The 17,727-nt window shown below is 39.2% G+C and overlaps 1 protein-coding gene across 1 annotated transcript in view; it reads right to left on the minus strand.

The window, feature by feature from the left end:
• The window catches only part of LOC149189565 (E3 UFM1-protein ligase-like protein), a 331,641-nt gene extending 314,204 nt beyond the window's left edge, over positions 1–17,437 (minus strand). Inside the window, exon 1 of the mRNA XM_089411846.1 lies at positions 17,131–17,437. Coding sequence (XP_089267972.1) covers positions 17,131–17,304 — 174 coding nt within the window. The 5' untranslated portion in view covers positions 17,305–17,437. The remainder of the gene's footprint in view (positions 1–17,130) is intronic.
• Positions 17,438–17,727: the final 290 nt, after the last annotated feature.

The raw sequence follows: 17,727 nt of genomic DNA on the forward strand, positions 1-17,727 counted from the left end.
GTCACAAGTGTGAAAGAGAATAGGAGCCTCAAGTGCGCAAGAAAATAGGTACCTGTGCGCTAGGAAATAGGGGTAGATTTGCGCAAGGAATTAGGAGTTGATGTGCGCCATAAAATAGGAGAAAGTGTGCAAGGAAATAGGGGCTCCAATGCACAAGAGAATAGGAGCTAGGATCAGGCAAGAGCAGGCCAAGTCAAGGGCTTCAACAAGGGAACAACTGCATACCAGAGGGTCGAAATCAAGTAGTGATCAAGGCAGGCCAAGATCAATTGTATCAGCTAAGATTAGTGAGAAGAAGCAGAATTCTTTCTCAAAGACAAATTACTTTGTAATAGATCCAATTGCACAAGAACAAATAATAAAATACCACAACAACAAAAAACAGGTTTCCCCTTTAGGTTTCCTAGGTAAACAAGCATGTCAATTTGTGTGCATGTGTTATCTCTGGTGTTTTATTCCACTGCTTATCAATTGTTAAGAGACTCTCTATCATGGTGAAAGTAAATTAGGTTTCAGTTTTCAATTGCCTTGTTTTCAGTGATTCACTAAGTAGTTGCAAATTTTCATGGAAATTTAACATGGTATCAGAGAAGTGATTAGCATAAAGACCAACACCAAGTTGATCAGTTAGTGAAGAGCGTAAATCAGTTAGGAAAGCTTGCGCTAGAGTTTTGAAGAGCAGTTCTTTGGATCACAGTATGGCGTTCTAAGGACTAAGGGCATATCGCTATTTAGAGGGAGCCTCGAACTTCTCATGGAAGGAGCAGATCTCAGTGGTGTTGGAAGATAATGGGGTGCTAGAATTTGTGAAGCAAAAAATAACTCCACCTCAAGATGCCCAACAGTTGATCCAGCATAACAAGAATGACACCAAGGCTAGGAGGATCATTCTCAAGGGGGTCAGAGACCATATTATCCCTCATCTCCATGGGAAGAAGACAACATATGAGATGTGGAAAGTCATATTAGGTTTGTATTAGGGTTCCAGCTATTCCAGGAAGCTTACTCTTAAGGACAAGCTAAGAAATATCTAAATGAGCAAAGGAGAGCCCATCATCACATATCTTTCCAAGTTCACTCAGGTTCGGGATGAGCTAGGTGGAGTGGCGTGACTGTAGCAAACAGTGACCTTGTGAGTCCTGCACTTCTGGGACTTCATAAGTCTTGGGAGAATTTTCAAGATGCAATCATTGGCAAAGAGAATATTCCCAGATGGGAAAGGTTGTGGTAAGATTGTGTACAAGAAGAAATTCGAAGAGGGACAAGAGATGGGAGCTCAGCTACGATAGAGGATGAGGAGAACTTTGCCCTGGCAGGCAAAGGTAGAAAAGCCAAGGGCAAGAAGGACCAAGGAGAGGCCAAGTCCAGTTAGAAGGGCGAGAAGAAGAAGAAGGATCTGAGCAAGATCAACTGCTTCCATTGCCATGAGTTTGGGCACTATGCTACTAAGTGTCCTAATCAAAAGGAGTCCAGTAAGGACCATGTGGCTGCATCAACTGAGATAGATGAGTATTCTTCTCTGTTCGAGAAAGATTTCTCATTGATAGCTTGCATGGAAAGCTTAGTAAGCAACAATGTATGGTACATCGATTAAGGAGCATCCTTCCATATGACAAGGAACAAGGAAAATTTCAGCCACCTAAAGGAGAAGGACATGCAGTTTCATATTGAGCTAGGAGATGATGGCAAGTACATGACTAGGGGAGTTGATACTGTCAGTTTTGAGAGGGATTCAAGTAGCTCTCTCCATCTCAAAGATGTCCTCTATGTTCCAAGCCTAAAGAAGAACCTTGTTTCAATGGCTACCCTAGAGGACAAAGGTTATGATGTCATCTTCAAGAAAGGTAAGGCTTACCTCAAGCACTTAGCTTCTGGATGTATGAAGCAAATAGGTGTGAGGATAAAGAATTTGTACAGGTTGCAGGTTGAGACAAGCGCAACCTTGAGCAGCAAGGCAAGAAGTGCGCAAAGTAGAGACATGGGGTTTGAGGAGAGTACAGCTTTGAGGTAGTCCTTAGAGCAAGAGCATGTTAGAGTACCTGAGGAAGAGCTACTCGCTCCCAAGCAGGAGCCTTAGCCAGTTTCACAAATTGAGTCTCAGTCAGGTGGCAAGAGGGTCGCTCAGTTGGAAAGACCAAGACAAGTGGAGGCAACCACTCAATAGTGACTTCCAGTACAAGGAGAGTTCAAGCCAGGTGGGTAGACGAGTTGTTTAGGGAGGATCATGAGAGAGTTGGCCCTCCCAGTACCACATTCAGACAAAGTAAACAACCACAAAGGTACATCGTGTATATGGCACTAATGACTGAGTTGATAGACTCAAAGCCTTCTTGTTATGAGGAGATAGCCTCTTAGCAGGTTTCGTGGGATGCCATGGTGGAGGAAGCTTCCTCCATCATGAAGAATGATGTCTGGGAGATTGTGCCATGCCAAGAGAGCAAATCAGTAGTAGGCTCACGATGGGTGTACAAGGTGAAGCATGGAGCAGATGGAAGTGTGGAGAAGTACAAGGCTAGTGTCTTGGATGCAGGAACAGTGTCAGTTGCTGAGAGGGGGCAAGTGGCAAGGAAGAGTGTTAATTTTGGCAACTAGGGAGAAATCCCCTAGCCCGCATTTAAATTATGAAATGTGAATCAAATAAAAGAAATTACATTAAGGTCATCAAGAAGGCTTCACTTTACTTGGAGCGAAAAATGTTAATTTGAAAATTCAAATTTGTAGAAGTCGACCTCAAATGGTTATGTCGGCTCTCTTAAGAGTCACAACTTTTCACCCATGGAAGCAAGTATAAATACCCCTCTGGGTTTCACTCAAATGGTAATTTCATATGGCATTGTTCTGAGGTTCGATGGCATTTTTCTGAGGTTCAACATCTCTCTATTTTGATCTCGACCGCACACCTTTGTGATAACAGTCTCTTGCAATTCTGTCTTAGAAAACTCACTCAAGTCTTGCTCTCAGTTACAGTACAGAAACCATATCTCAGTATGGTGCGAATTCTATTTATGTTTAGGTGCGGATGATGGTATGGACTATGTCTCTTTGTAGTATGATGATTTGCTAGTGTTTAGTCATATGTATATTTGCATCTCTGCGATGGTTCTATCAATATCTGTGATGGCTCTCTCTATCTCTGCGATGGCTCTCTCTATCTCTGCAATGGCCTTCTATATCTCTGCGATGGCTCTCTCTATCTCTGCGATGGCTTTCTATATCTCTGCGATAACTATCTATCTCTGGGATGGCTCTCTATATCTCTATTCTAAAGCTTGTTCTATGTCGTCTTTGTTCTATAGGTTGTGTATGTTATATGGTAACTCTGTTTTGGTTTCTCGATGGTATCTTTGTTTCGACATCATGGCATTGCTATGATCGTTGTCTGCTCACATATGACAACTTCATCGTTCACTATGGTATCTTTGGGCCTAGTATCTTTGTCGTGGCATCTAAGTGTTCGCTTTATATGGTTCGTTCTAGTTGTATTTTTTACAGGTGGCAATCACAGTTGTATTCATCATTGTTCAATGTATGGTCTCTCGGTTACATGGCACCTCTGTATATGGCATCATGGCTTCGTTCATCTGCATATATATATATGTCACCACAATTGGCATCACAGTCACAATTGTTTAGCATTACACATCATTGGTATTGTTGAACACACTTTGTCAACAGTCCAAGGAAGAAGAATGCGAAGACATGAAGAATTTTTTCAAAGTTCAAAGTCATTAGGCAGCACTATTGTATCATTGTAAACCCAACTTCTGCAAGTTATATTGTAAACGATGCTAGTATGATCGTTTAATTATGTAACAACACCTAGGTAAGCCTCTCATTTTGGCAAAGGATTTCATCCTAGGAAGTTTTTTAACCTCCCCGAATAATGTGTGTTTCTAAACACAGATAATCAGCAAACTTTTTCTTCCAACTTAAACCCCAAAGCTAGGGTGGAATTCCTTGACAAAGTTTTAGGTGAGACCTAGTGTTATGTCGAGTCTTTGTCATAGTGTGTTTGGAAATAATTTAAGCACATTTGGCTAAATCATTTTATTACAAACCACTTGATTTATACTAGATCATATTGTGTCGCAAAATTGGGTAATGTCATAAGGGTCTATGTGTAAAGGTGTATTCCCCTTTTGAGGGTTGAATTAATTGTAATATCTTGATGTAAAAAATATTTTAGTGCATAGTCCCTCATACTTAGACGTCATGGCTAAAATATTTGAGGGTGGAAAATTTATTAATCCCCTCTAGTGTCAATTAAGTAATTTTTCTGACTATATTAAATTAAAATCCTAAGCCAGAAAATTAATTAATTTTGAGTCAAAAATAATTATAAAGAAATTAATTTCTCTCCAAGTAGAAAATTAAATAAAAAATTCGTGGGTCAAAGGAAAATCAATTTTTGGAGGTCCCTTACCAAGGGAAAAATGGATATTTTTAAAAAATTTGAGCCCTTGGACCTTGGTGGTTAAGTCAAAGTCAATTTTTTGAGGAAATTAATCCAAAATATTAATTTTTGGATTAATTAAACGTGGGTTTTAAGAAACATTCGATTTTATCTCAAAATTAAAAATTCAGCAGTGGAGATTAAAATATGATCAAACTATTTTCAACAATTGAGATTATTTTGATGAGGATCAAGCCAACTAGTCGTTATTTTCCACATGAAGGGGTTTCTCTATATAAGGAAATCATTTTGCTTCTATTCAATATCTTTGGATGATCCCTAGATTAGAAAAAATTTGTAACGCTGGTATTGAGCTGCTACTCTGTTGGGAACATTTTATATCATAATAGAAAGACTTTGGTGTTTAGTTCATGGTGTTCTTCTTCTGCTAATCTGTGGTATGTGTTAGCTATGTGTTATCCTATATTGTGCTGAATATTTTTAAATTTGTTATTTCATTTGTCGATGATAGGAACATTCTATTGGTACATGCTATCTTAGGTGATTTTATTCACCATATGAGCTAACAATTTTATTTTGAAAAAATTATAGAGATTTCCAGGTACGCTAACCCTTGGGCTCCAAGTTCACACACTGTGGGGAAGAGTCGACTATGTTTGGGCTCTGAGATTTCGTTGTGGTAATTAATTTTGCAAAAGGGTTCTGGCCAATATCTATCTTTTGAAATTATTCGTCCATTGGCATTTATTCTAAACAAAATATTTTTCAAAATTATTATTTGTTTTGGGGCTAAAAAGAATTAATTTGCTAATGAGAGCTTGTAAATTAAATTTGCAAATATTATAAATATTTGTAAATTATTTCTCTAACCCTTGTTATTTTGCAACATTTGGGTATTTGGGGTTTTATAATTTTGTATATATATCTAGGGTTTGGAATTCTATTATTCATTTTACAGGTGATAGTGTTGGGAATCACGATTTCCATTAGACCAAAACCCGCAGGTGTTAGTCAACGATCGCATCGCCAGAAATAAGGATCCACGAGAGGCGGTTAGTCCATGTCCCGAAACACACAGGGAGCGTTGGTTTATCCAATGTCCAACAATCTCCCCCCAACACAAGCCAGGTGTGTATCGAACTCGTGAGCTACGCTCTGATACCACTTGTTGGGAATCACGATTGTTGTTAGGCCAAAACCCGCAAGTGTTGGTCAACGATCGCATCACTAGAGATAAGGATCCACGAGAAGCGGTTAGTTTATGTCTCGAAACACACGGGGAGTGTTGGTTTATCCAATGTCCAACAAATAGTTCAAGGGTTTGAAGCAACAATTTTTTCTGAGCTATTCATCCAAGCAAGGAAGGTTGTTCTAGGCCCTTGAGAGTAAGATCTAACCTCCCCAACTTCCAGCAACTCAACGCCCAGTTAAAGAAGGGAAGTCGTCCATCAGTTTGAGCTTAATATTAGCATTTTGTGGCAAAATTTTTGTGTTTGCGGGGGTTTCAAATTTTTTAGGCCCTAGGGCCTAGCTGTGAGCCTTAGTGGCCTTTCTAGGCCCTCAACCCCCCTCCTTTGCGTAGTCACAGCCCCCTAAGGGGGTTTCCCTTAGGCCGCTAACCCTCTAGGCTTTGCAGTAGCCCTTTTTAGGGTCGTAGCCTTAGGCCGCATGCCTTAAGGGGCCTCAGACCCCTTCCTTTGCCTTGGCTGCAGCCCCTAAGTGGCTTAACCCTTAGTTGCAGGCCCTAAAAGGGCCTTTCCTTGCCCTACGTCAGCCCTTGTGGGCTTCTCCTCCTTGGTCGTGGTCTTATAAGGCCTTCCTTTCCCTCATTCAACCGTTGCTTGGCCCTTCTAGCCTTTCATTTGCCCTTTCTAGCATTAGTCTTTAGGTTTTCTAGCCCTTGCCCTAGTCTTGTATTCAGTCATTTCTGATTTTTGTATGATTTTAGTGACCTAACATTGTGATTTTGCAGCAATATTAGAGCTAACTTGGAGATTGCAAGTAGCCAAGTCCATTGGGAACTTCATTATCCATCTACAAGGCCTTAAGGCCTCTTGGTTTTCTCTCCAACCCTCTAATTTCACCACTGTTCTAAATTTGAATTATGAAGTATTTTATGACAGCAGCATATTTAAGGCCTTAAACACATTTTTAATAAACCTAAATTCATCAATAATTCACCTAGAGCATTAAGAAGTAAGCCTACGTAAATTTGAGTGCATAAGAGGTTTTCTTGTGGGTTGATTGATAAATTTCAGATCTGATATGTTTGCTACAGCCACATAAAAAATACCTACAGCAGTGATTAAATTTCATAAAGGTGGCATAATAACTCATTGGTGATCATATTTTGTCATTATATTGTCACTTGCACTCATTGGGCTTTCTCCTCTATGCATATTTGATCATTTTCTGAAGGCTGTAATAATATTTCAGGGTCTGAAATTTACTGCATAAGGTCTGATATAAAAATTACAGCGGTGATATAAAGTGGTTAAAAGTCATCTAATCTCATTTAGCTCTTGTTCCTTGCATTTTGTGGATCTTAGATAAGTGTTAAATTGAGTAGTTGGGTGATTTTCTTATTGCTGCAATCATATGTTATTGGCTGATCCATATTTCTTTCTGCACCATTGGCATCTAGTTGCACTCTTTCATTTACACACATAATTGCTGTGATCAAGTGGATAAGTGTTTAATAAGATTGGCTAATTGCTCTAATTAACATTGTTGGATAATTGGATACATTGATCATTGTTGAATTGATTATCTCTTGAGGATCAAGTTTAATCATAGTTGGCATCATTATTTAGCATTGATCTTATCTTAGTTATCGTTTGAGCAAATTGTCTATTGGTTTTACCGTCAACATTTTCTGACACCGTTAAGTTTAAGCATTTTTCCTCTTGCGGTTGAGATTGTCATTTCATTATTGATTAAGTACCTTATTGTTCTTAATTGAAAATCATTATAACTAAGTACTTAAGAACATTAAGTAATCTCACCTTAAGAGCACTCATCCATCTCTTGCACTTGCATACTAGGATTAGTCTATTGCATTAATAAATTAACTTCCAAGCATAAGTTTGGTCGATACAAAGATAGGCCCACCTTTCTCATCTAGCTTGAGGAGTCCAGCACCTTTTTAGTAGTTAACACAGTGACCTTGCAGTTGTTAAAGCCACAGTCTCTACAGCGTTGGAGGCATCAAGTGGTTAGAACCCCGGGGGAAATATCGTTAACCAAGCCTCAGCTAGGTTTCTCCCCGGTTTCTATTTCACAACTCACTCTAGAGACTAGCTTCAAAACAATTAAGAGGAAGGGCACATTTAGAATAGGCATATAATCTAAAATTAACCAAGATTTTGCATCTCACCTAGAGTGTAGGATTTGCATTTCATATAGGACAGTGGAGCATCCTCAAGCAACAATTGTTCATCCGGTAACTTGGTAAATAATCTCAACAAGTAATTGACTCCATTTAAGGCACTGGTATTCCACGATAATCTAATCCAATAGTTTAACTTGTTAATTCAACCAGGTTGCTAGGACATTCAGTTGTGTCTCCCGGATTTTTTGGTTGCCAACAACTCTCTCATCTTCACATTTCATAGGGACTAACCCCCATAGTTTGTTGTAGGGAGACAGCTAGAATGGAGAGGGCGGGGATCATAGTGACAACCCCCGCCCTGAGCGTTGTTGCGTCTTACCTGTACAATTTGGGCTACAATAGGTACCATAGTTTTATATATATGGTAGCATTGCAGTTCATGATGAAGTTATGATGACAATAGATGTAATATCGATACAAATCGTTCACAAACAAAGTTGTGAACAAGCCTTATTTGTACCTTGTACCTCTCTCTTGAACTTTCAATGACAATCTAATAAAAGAAAAAGAACTTGGATGGGGTTTTGTCCTGGTCTTTGACCAAAATCTTGGTGTCCCTTCTACATGATTTTCTTCTTGTGTTCCTTTTATTCCGCTGCAATGTTGGAGTTATTGTTATTTCTATATAATTGTTAATAATGTTTAATGCTATGGGATGAATTCAATATGTAAATGGTGAATAATGATGTAAATGCAATTATAAAAACAAAAAACAATGAAGCCCTAAGAAAATTAACACGGAATCTGAGTCGGGTTGAAGAAAAGTTATTGAGATCACCCTTGTAAGGACACCTATGAATAAGTGAAAGGAATGGCAGAGACCTAAAAGAATGCTAGGATTTGAAGGAAACCCTAAGCACCCTTGTTATAGTAAGAGGAATTAGGGTTAGGGTTTGGAAAAAACCCTTGGAAGAAGTATAACCTAGATATGATGAAGACTTGAAGTCTTGAAACCCTAGCATGATTAGTGAAAAATTAAACAAGCATCTATGATAAATTTAGTGTAACCCTAGATTCACTCTAGAGAGATAGCATGTTTGGATTGGCTGTTGGCAGTTGAGACGTCTCCTCCTTTGATGAAATCTGTGATATATGGTTGATGAACTGTGCTACCTCGTGTTTAAAAAGGGAAGGACTTAGAACAGGGATTCTGTGAATGATTGCATCGCTTCTGAAGACCCTTAGCGACAGGTCTAAGAGGGAGTTGATGTCTTCCTTCAACCCTTATTAAATATAAGTATCTTCTAAACCTATTTCTTTATGACATCGCTCATGTTTAGGTTTATCATTTTGATTGTTGTTCCCGCACGAATACTTGAGTAGTTGTATACTTCTAAGTTCTAACTTCTTGATGAAGATGTGATAAGCAGATCCTTCTTAAGGATCATATGAATACTAAAAGGTGCAAGAAATGAGAGCTAGTGCAGGAAGGAAGTTGGTAGTATGGTACAGGAAGGAGGAAGCTAAAGCAACACCCTGATGTTAATTTATTGCAAGATGACAAAGTGTATGTGCTATAAAGGTATATGAATATTACGAGGTATGTATAATTGTTATGTTTCGATTTAGCAGTAATATTGAGATGGCAAGTTGAGCCATGGAGTATGACAAGAAACCTTTAGTAAAGTTTTGATTCACATTCTTGTGTGATACATATCAGTCACATACATATGTGAGTGAGTTTGATTTCTGGTATATGTGATATAATAGAAGTAACAGTTGTTACTATCGGCAATGCTTGTAATGAGTATGGTAACCCTGATGGCAATAGTATGATTGAGAGATTGATACTTAGGATATGTTTGACTATCTTCTTGTTGATCTTGATAAGGCTTTGATAAGTTAAAGCTGATGCGGCAACTTAACAACATTGTAAATTTTGACATTGTGGATGCCTTGACTTGATGATGTTAGACTTTGATGAGTTGATATTGTATATTGTATAACCCTTATGAATGGTTAATGACTTATACATTGAATAAGTTGATGATGACTTGTCATGACAAGGATATATATATGTATAGTTTGACTCCATGATCTGATAGAGCCTTCTAAATGCATGATAGTAACATTGATAATGACTAAAGAAGCTTCCCATTCAAAGGGACAGACCCTTGATGAGATCCCAACACCTATTTGCAATGGATGAATAAGTCACCCTTGATTGCAGAATGAAACAATTCTTCAGGACATGGATCAATGATCATCTGATATTGTTATTTTGCTCTTATATGTTGATGATCTATTTCTGACTGGTGAAGACCAATGTTTTAAAACTCCGACTCGACTGAGGGTCTACTCCGACTCCGACTCAGACTCGATATCGACTCGGCCGACTCGATTTCAATGACTCGATCGTTGTAAAAATACATTAAATATTTATTTTTTATAAAAACACATAATTTTAAAGATTTTCATTCATGTTTCCAAACACACAGCATTAGAATATAGATAGAAGACAACATATGATCAAAGTAGGCTCATGAATATATCCATTATATCAAAATGGCACCCAATGCACTGTCCAATACATACACGATGATGATATAGAGATCAAAACAAAAACACATAACCAATGAGGCTAGAAATGGCCTCTACAACAAAAGTTTGTGACTAGTACTATTGGCTACTGCTAGAGTTGCCAACATTATCTGGCTCAGTGTTACTTGGGAGCAGGAGCGAAAACGGGAGCAGGAGCGACATTTTCGAAAGCTCCCGATTTGGGAGCGAATCCCGGTGGAGTTCGACAACCAATGTCACTAACATCAAGGTACATAGAGGGATTGGTGCTCTTGATTACATACGAGTTCCATACCCTAATACATGACAAAATTCAATGGAAACATTGCAATCCCCCAATCCTGAAATCCTAAAAAACCGATAAGTCTGCTGGATTTTGAATGAAATCTAAAATTCTACTTTCTCCATATGAAATCCAATGAGGCCGGAACCACTCTCAAACATCCTGAGTCATTTCATGGTAATGTTAAAAATTTAAGTAAGAGGATGAAAATGAAGATTAAGGAGAATGTCACTTTTACTTTAAGAATTTAACATTACCATGAAGAGCATAGCCTTAGTAGGGCAATATGATCAAATACTAGGGTTTGGGAGAGGGGAATTGACCCCAAAGACCAGCAAACTAATTCATAAACCCCTTTGGAGTCCCCCACACCTAGAAAAAAATTTAAAAAAAATCAAAAAAAGGCGTATTTTTATGGTTCACTGGCCACTGTCAGTTACTCAGCCGAGTAGTTACGGATCCAGTCGAGTCGGCCGAGTTATGACTGACTCGGCCAAGTCATGCTATGACTTGGCCGGGTCAGTCATAACTCGGCCGACTGAACCGAATTTTCTGCCAGGTTGAAATTTTTTTCCCAGCGCGGACCAACTCGGCCGAGTTGGTTCCGAGCTGACCAAATCTTAAAACAATGGTGCAAACCCTCTCATTCATCAACGTAAGGAGTTGACTTTTGAATTTGAGATGAAGGACCTAGGATTGATGCACTACTTCCTAGGCTTAGAAGTCTAGCAAAAGTTAGGTTATGTGGAGATGTTGGTCTGGATTTAGCAAATACTTCTGAATATAGACAACTTGTGGGAGCTTTGAAGTTCCTGGTGAACACCCAACCTAACATATGCTTTGTTGATAATACATTGAATCAATTTATGCTTGAGCCTCATCATATACATTGGGTTGCTACAAAGAATCTTCTGAGATATCTTCATAATCCTATCAACCATGGATTGAGGTACACTACCTAGGATCTGAGACTAAATGGATATACTAATGTCAATTGGGCTGGCAGTGTGGTGGATAGAAAAAGTACATCCAGGTGTTGCTTCTCTTTGGGGTCCGCTTCAATTTCTTGGATGAGCCAAAAACAAAAGTTTGTTGCTCTAAGCACCATTGATGTTGAATATATTGTAGCTAGCATGGCTTGTTGTGAAGCCATTTGGTTAAGGAAGCTCTCCAACAAGTTACTTGAGCACATGTTGGATACCACCATCATCTATTGAGATAATCAAAGTGAGATTCACCATTCAAAGAACCCTGTGTTACACGACCGATCCAAGCATATTGATATCAGGTACCATTTTATCTGAGATATGGTACGACAAGAAGCAATAAGGCTCCATTACATCATGAAGAATAAATAGGTTGCTAACATCCTCTCAAAGCCTTTGGGGAAGGCCAAGTTCTTAGCATTCAGAGAGTGACTTCGAGTCGTGGGAAGACCCTCCCCTGAGGGTACCAGTTGAATATTGAGCTCTGGGAGAGCTTCTGGGGCAGGCCTGGGGTACTTCTTGGAGCTATATGAGCACAGGGTGAGTGGTTCACCTTCCCCTGTGGAACCAACATGTGAACATAGGGTGAGTGGTTCACCTTCCGCTGTGGATACCCTAGCATACATCCTACCCTTACAGTTTGGGACTCCTAGGAAGTACCTCTCATCTGGCCAATGACTTGGGAAAAGTGGTTAGGGTTAATTAGTACTACCAACGGACGCGTCTAGTACTACTATATTCCTATGACTAGGATGCATGATGTTCAACAGCTTGATCACTAGGGATCAAGCCTGCTAGGGGTTCTACCCCCAGACATGAGGACTTGCATATGTCATTCCTGGTGAGGGTGGCACGGTCTTGTGAGTTGCCCTCCTTCGATCCTCAGAGTTTGATCCTTGCCCTTGCGGTAAGTTGATCTCACCTATTGGATTGAGGGTTGAGATTGATTCCCCTATGTTTCGGGTTGAGTTGGGCTCCCTGATGATGTTGAGGGTTGAGATTGACTCCCCTATGTTTCGGGTTCAGCTGGGCTCCCCGATGTGGTTCCAAGTTGAGAAGGGCTCCCTAATGTTGTTCCGGATTGAGCCAAGTTCCCCAATGTTGTTGTGGGTTGAGTTGGGCTACCCTATGATGTTAGATCCTTGTTCTTCTTTAGACTTGAGATTGTTCAGTAGATGGAGATGAGCAAAAGATATGGCTTAATGTCAGTGATAAATGAACAAGTTGATTATTAGATATAGGATGGAAGTCGGATGCTTCTCTATGATGATTCTTCTTCTTGTTCAGCTGATGATCGAGTTATGTTGAGATATGATATGATGGATGTCTTATTGATATAGCTGTGGATATGTCTTCGATACTAGTAGGGTTTGGAGGGTTGATCTCCCCTACCATTGGTTATGAATGCCTCTTATTTTATGTGATGATATGAGATGGGTCTTATCAGTAATATAGTTGCCTATCTTCCTTATGATTGAAAGATGTTCATTCGAGTTTCGTCAGGATGCTGCTATGATGGATATCTTAGACGAAGCTTACGATGTTGATGATAATTCCTCCCTAGCTGAGTGTTATATTTGGCGTCTAGGGAGAAATCCCCTAGCCCACATTGAAATTATGAAATGTGAATCAAATAAACGAAATTACTTTAAGGACATCAAGAGGGCTTCACTTTACTTGGAGGGTTAATTTGAAAATTCAAATTTGTAGAAGTCGGCGCTCCCAAGAGTCATGACTTTTCACCCATGGAAACAAGTATAAATACCCCGTTAGGTTTAACTCAAATGGTAATTTCATATGGCATTGTTCTAAGGTCCGGCATCTCTCTGTTTTGATCTCAGTCACACACCTTTGTAATAACAGTGTCTCGCAATTCTATCTCAAAGAACTTGCTCTCAGTTACAGTGCAGAAGTCATATCTCAATATGATGTGAATTCTATTTTTGTTTAGGTGTGGATGATGGTGCAAACTATGTCTCTCTATAGTATGACGATTCGATGGTGTTTAGTCATATGTAATATGTATCTCTGCATCTTTGCGATGGCTTTCTATATATCTGTGATGGTTCTATCTATATTTGCAATGGCTCTCTCTATCTGTGCGATGGCTCTCTGTATCTCTGCAATGGCTTTCTATATCTCTAGTATCTACAATAACTCTCTATCTCTGTGATGGCTCCTATATCTCTATTCTGAAGCTTGCTCTATGGCGTCTCTGTTCTATAGTTCACATATGTTATATGGTGACTATTCTGGTTTCTCGATGGTATCTCTATTTCGGCATCATGCATTGTTATGATCATTGTCTGCTAGCATATGACAACGTCATCGTTCACTATGGTATCTTTGTGCCTAGTATCTCTACCTTGGCATCTCAGTGTTTGCTCTATATGGTTTGTTCCAATTGTATTGTTTACAAGTGGCAATCACAGTTGTATTCATAGTTGTTCAATGTATGGTCTCTCGGTTACATGACACCTCTGAATATGGCATCACGGCTTCGTTTCTCTGCATATATATATATATATATAGGGCACCACAGCTGGCATCATATTAGCATCACATATATGGCATCTTTGCATTATAGTATGCATGGCATCACAGTCACAATTGCTTCGCATTACACATCATTGGTATCACAGTGTTATATATATGATGACAATAGATGCAGTTCATGATGAAGTTATGATGACAATAGATGTATTATCGATACAACTTGTTCACAAATGAAGTTGTGAACAAGCCTATGATATTTGTACCTTATACCTGTCCACTGAACTTTCGATGACAATCTAATAGAAGAAGAAGAACTTGGATGGGTTTCCCACCTTGTGGGGTTTCGCCCTAGTCTCTGACCAAAATCCCGGTGTCTCGTACGCATGCTTTTCTTCTCGTGTTCCTTTATTCCACTGCAATGTTGAAGTTATTGTTCTTTCTATATAATTGCTAATAACGTTTAAAGCTATGGGGTGAGTTCAATATGTAAATGGTGAATAATGATGTAAATGTAATTAACAAAGAGTGATTCTTCAGGTACTGTCAGGAGCCTCAGTTGGTATGCTATGACATTGTTAGATGCACGGGATCAAGATCTAGGAGCATGGTTGGAAGGAGGATGTCTTCAAATCAGATTCTGCAGCAGGAAGCAGGGAATTCTTCTAGTTCAGAGGGAGTAGCTACAACAACAGATAACGTGGTGGTGTTGGAGACAGATTCAGGTGGAGGAGGTTCTTAGAAAAGTACCTTCCTCGCTAAGAAGGAATGTTGAAAATGTAGCGAGTAAAAGTCTTTTGGCTTGTGCCTTAGCCAATGAAAACCTTGGTTTGTCTTTCTCGAACATGAGTGTGAGCTCATGAGTTAAACTTCAATTAGGATGAGTTTATTTCCAGTTTACTAGAATGATAATCAAGATGGCATGCGTAGAGTTGGAGCTTTAGTTAAGTGGAGTCTTCATCAATTTGACTACAGTACGAGGTGGCAATTACAAGTTTAGTTAAAGCGAGTTAGTCTTCAATCTTGATTGAAGGAAGAACGAGCTAAGACTCCAAGTGTTGATTGGAGAGAGATTATCACTCTCAGTTAACTCGCTATTAGAAGTCAACTTCTAAAATTGAATTGGGTCTTCCTTGCATGCTCAAATTGGGTATATAAAGAGGAGGAGGACGGCACAGGAAATCATAAGTTTGTTCACAAGTTTTCTGAGATCATTCTTTGATTGTGGAGTGCATAGATTTGAGAAGCTTTTGTCCTAAAAAATAGGAAGTCACAAGCGCGTGAGAGAATAGGAGCCTCAAGTGTGCAAGGAAATAGGGAGTTGTGTGCTAGGAAATAGGGGCAGATTTGCCCAAGGAATTAGGAGCTCGTGTGCGCTAGAAAATAGGAGAAAGTGTGCAAGGAAATAGGGGCTCCAGTGCACAAGAGAATAGGTGCTGGGTTCAGGCAAGAGGCAGGGCAAGTCAAGGCTTCAAGCAGGGGAACAGTTGCATGCTAGAGGGCTGTGATCAAACACTGAACAATTGCAGAATGCTTTCTCAGAGACAGATTGCTTGTAAGAGATCCAATTGTTCAAGAACTAATTAAATACACAACAAAGAAAGCAGGTTTTCCTTTTGGGTTTCCTGGGTAACAAGCATGTCAATTTGTGTGCATGTGTTTTTATCACTGGTATTTTATTCCGCTGCTTATAAATTGTTAAGAGACTCTGTATCTTGGTGAAAGTAAATTAGGTTTCATTTTTCAGTTGCCTTGTTTTCAGTGATTCACTAAATAGTTGCAGAGTTTCATGGAAATTTAACATGCCTGAAACAGTTTTGTTTTCTGACAGTGGACAAATATAGCTGGTCTGCTGTAAATTATTGAATACTGATAGAAAAACTCTTCTTGTAAAAGAACAGAAGTTTATTGTCCTGCGAGCCCTTTTTGGAGAAAAGTTCAACTTATTAATGCAACTGATGTCAACGAGTTCTAGTGGCTGTTCGGCTTTAAAGTTAGTTCTTGGATGGCTAAAAGCAATATAGCAACAGTTTGTTCCATTTGTGGTTCAATCCTCGTAACCCGACTGACAAACATTCGTGCCAGCTAGGAGTAATCCCTTTGAAGTAGAGGCCAAAGTCAACATTCCACCCTTCAATGGAAACTTTCTTATTGATAAACTCCGCATCCAGCTGAAGGTACAGAAGGCAGCTGCTGTCAAGTATCTTTTAGTACCTTAACCTAGAACATCAAGAAATTGCACTCCAAAACGATATATGCATTTATATTTTCTTTTCAATTCATCGTAATTGATCGATTGGAGAAAAGACGACCCAAGAGCCACTTCCAACTAGCGGATATGTTAGTCACTTCTATTATGGCCCTCGGTCTGTGGTCTGCCAGCAAGCTGGAGCGTTTGAAAGGTTGAAAACCTGGTGGGCTTGCTGCCAGTGCCAACATGATCTTCGTTACAGATAAGAGGTGCACGTACTGGGTGACTTTGATAGATCAGATTCCCGTCGCTTTTAACCAAAGATGGCATGAATATCAAGCAGATCTTATATGCAGTTCCATGCCCTCTACACTAAATTTTAGTTTATTTTAACCCAGACATTTCGACTTGACCCTTGCAGCATGCTTAACGAATTGCTCACTGAAGACACAATTTCAAAAGATGATCGCAATTTCAAATTATTTTAATTCATTTATCACTCTAATTTGCCCTAATTCCTACGATCAAATGACAGTAACTGCATCTAAATGTCTTGAAACAGATGCAACTTATCTTGCCCTAACTCGATTTGGCAAGGGAAGGCTAAATTAGGATTTATGTGTTGACCTTGATTTCGACCTGAGATAGTATCCATGAATGAACATTTCCCGGCATTAATTGAAGAGATTCATTATACTAATTTCTTCGATTGGCAGCAGCCCAATTAAGCAATGCAACCATTATTTATAAGCAGCATAACAATTGGCGTGATATAAGTAAAACCAGGTCATTCGAGATTTATTCTGCCGTGACTGTTTAGCGTATGCATAAGCCATTAGAGATGAGGAAAACCTGAGTGATATATTCTTTGCCGGAGACGGTATGGAGCAAATCAGAGTCGAGCAGCTCCAGCTGCTGAAGAGTATTGACAAGTTCCACGACATTTCTCTCCGACAATCTCACGCTGGACTTTGCTTCCTGTGCTGCCTGAAATTGCCTCTGCAATTCCGCAAGTTCTGAATCCATCCTCGCAGACGAGATCTGCAAGGCTCTCTGTTTAATCTGCTACTCTTTTCCTTGTCAATTCCTACTATTTTTTATATGGTTGAATGAGCTCCCGAAATTCAATACGACTCTAAAGCCAGTTGCTGCCCGTTTTAAATTGAAAGTGTGTGATAATTACGAAAACCATTCATATACAGACTTTGGGCGGCTTCACAATTGCTTTATGGCCAACATATGTTTGGCTTGAACGGTTTAGTGTTTTGAGCTTCACGTAGGTGGTTTTTGGTCAATTTTTTCTTTGGCGAGTTACCTGTGTTGTAATTTACTTATGTTTTTATTCGGTAAGCATTTTATTTCAGTTGGGGATGTAAGAAAAGAAAGTGTTCAAAAATTTGCGATTTTAATAAATTTTACCAGATTTTAGAGAAATTATATCAGAAAAGC

This window comes from Pinus tabuliformis, chromosome 3_1 (genome assembly GCF_031772625.1).
Source record: "Pinus tabuliformis cultivar Carrire ecotype Pingquan chromosome 3_1, CPIR1, whole genome shotgun sequence".
Lineage (NCBI taxonomy): Eukaryota > Viridiplantae > Streptophyta > Pinopsida > Pinales > Pinaceae > Pinus > Pinus tabuliformis.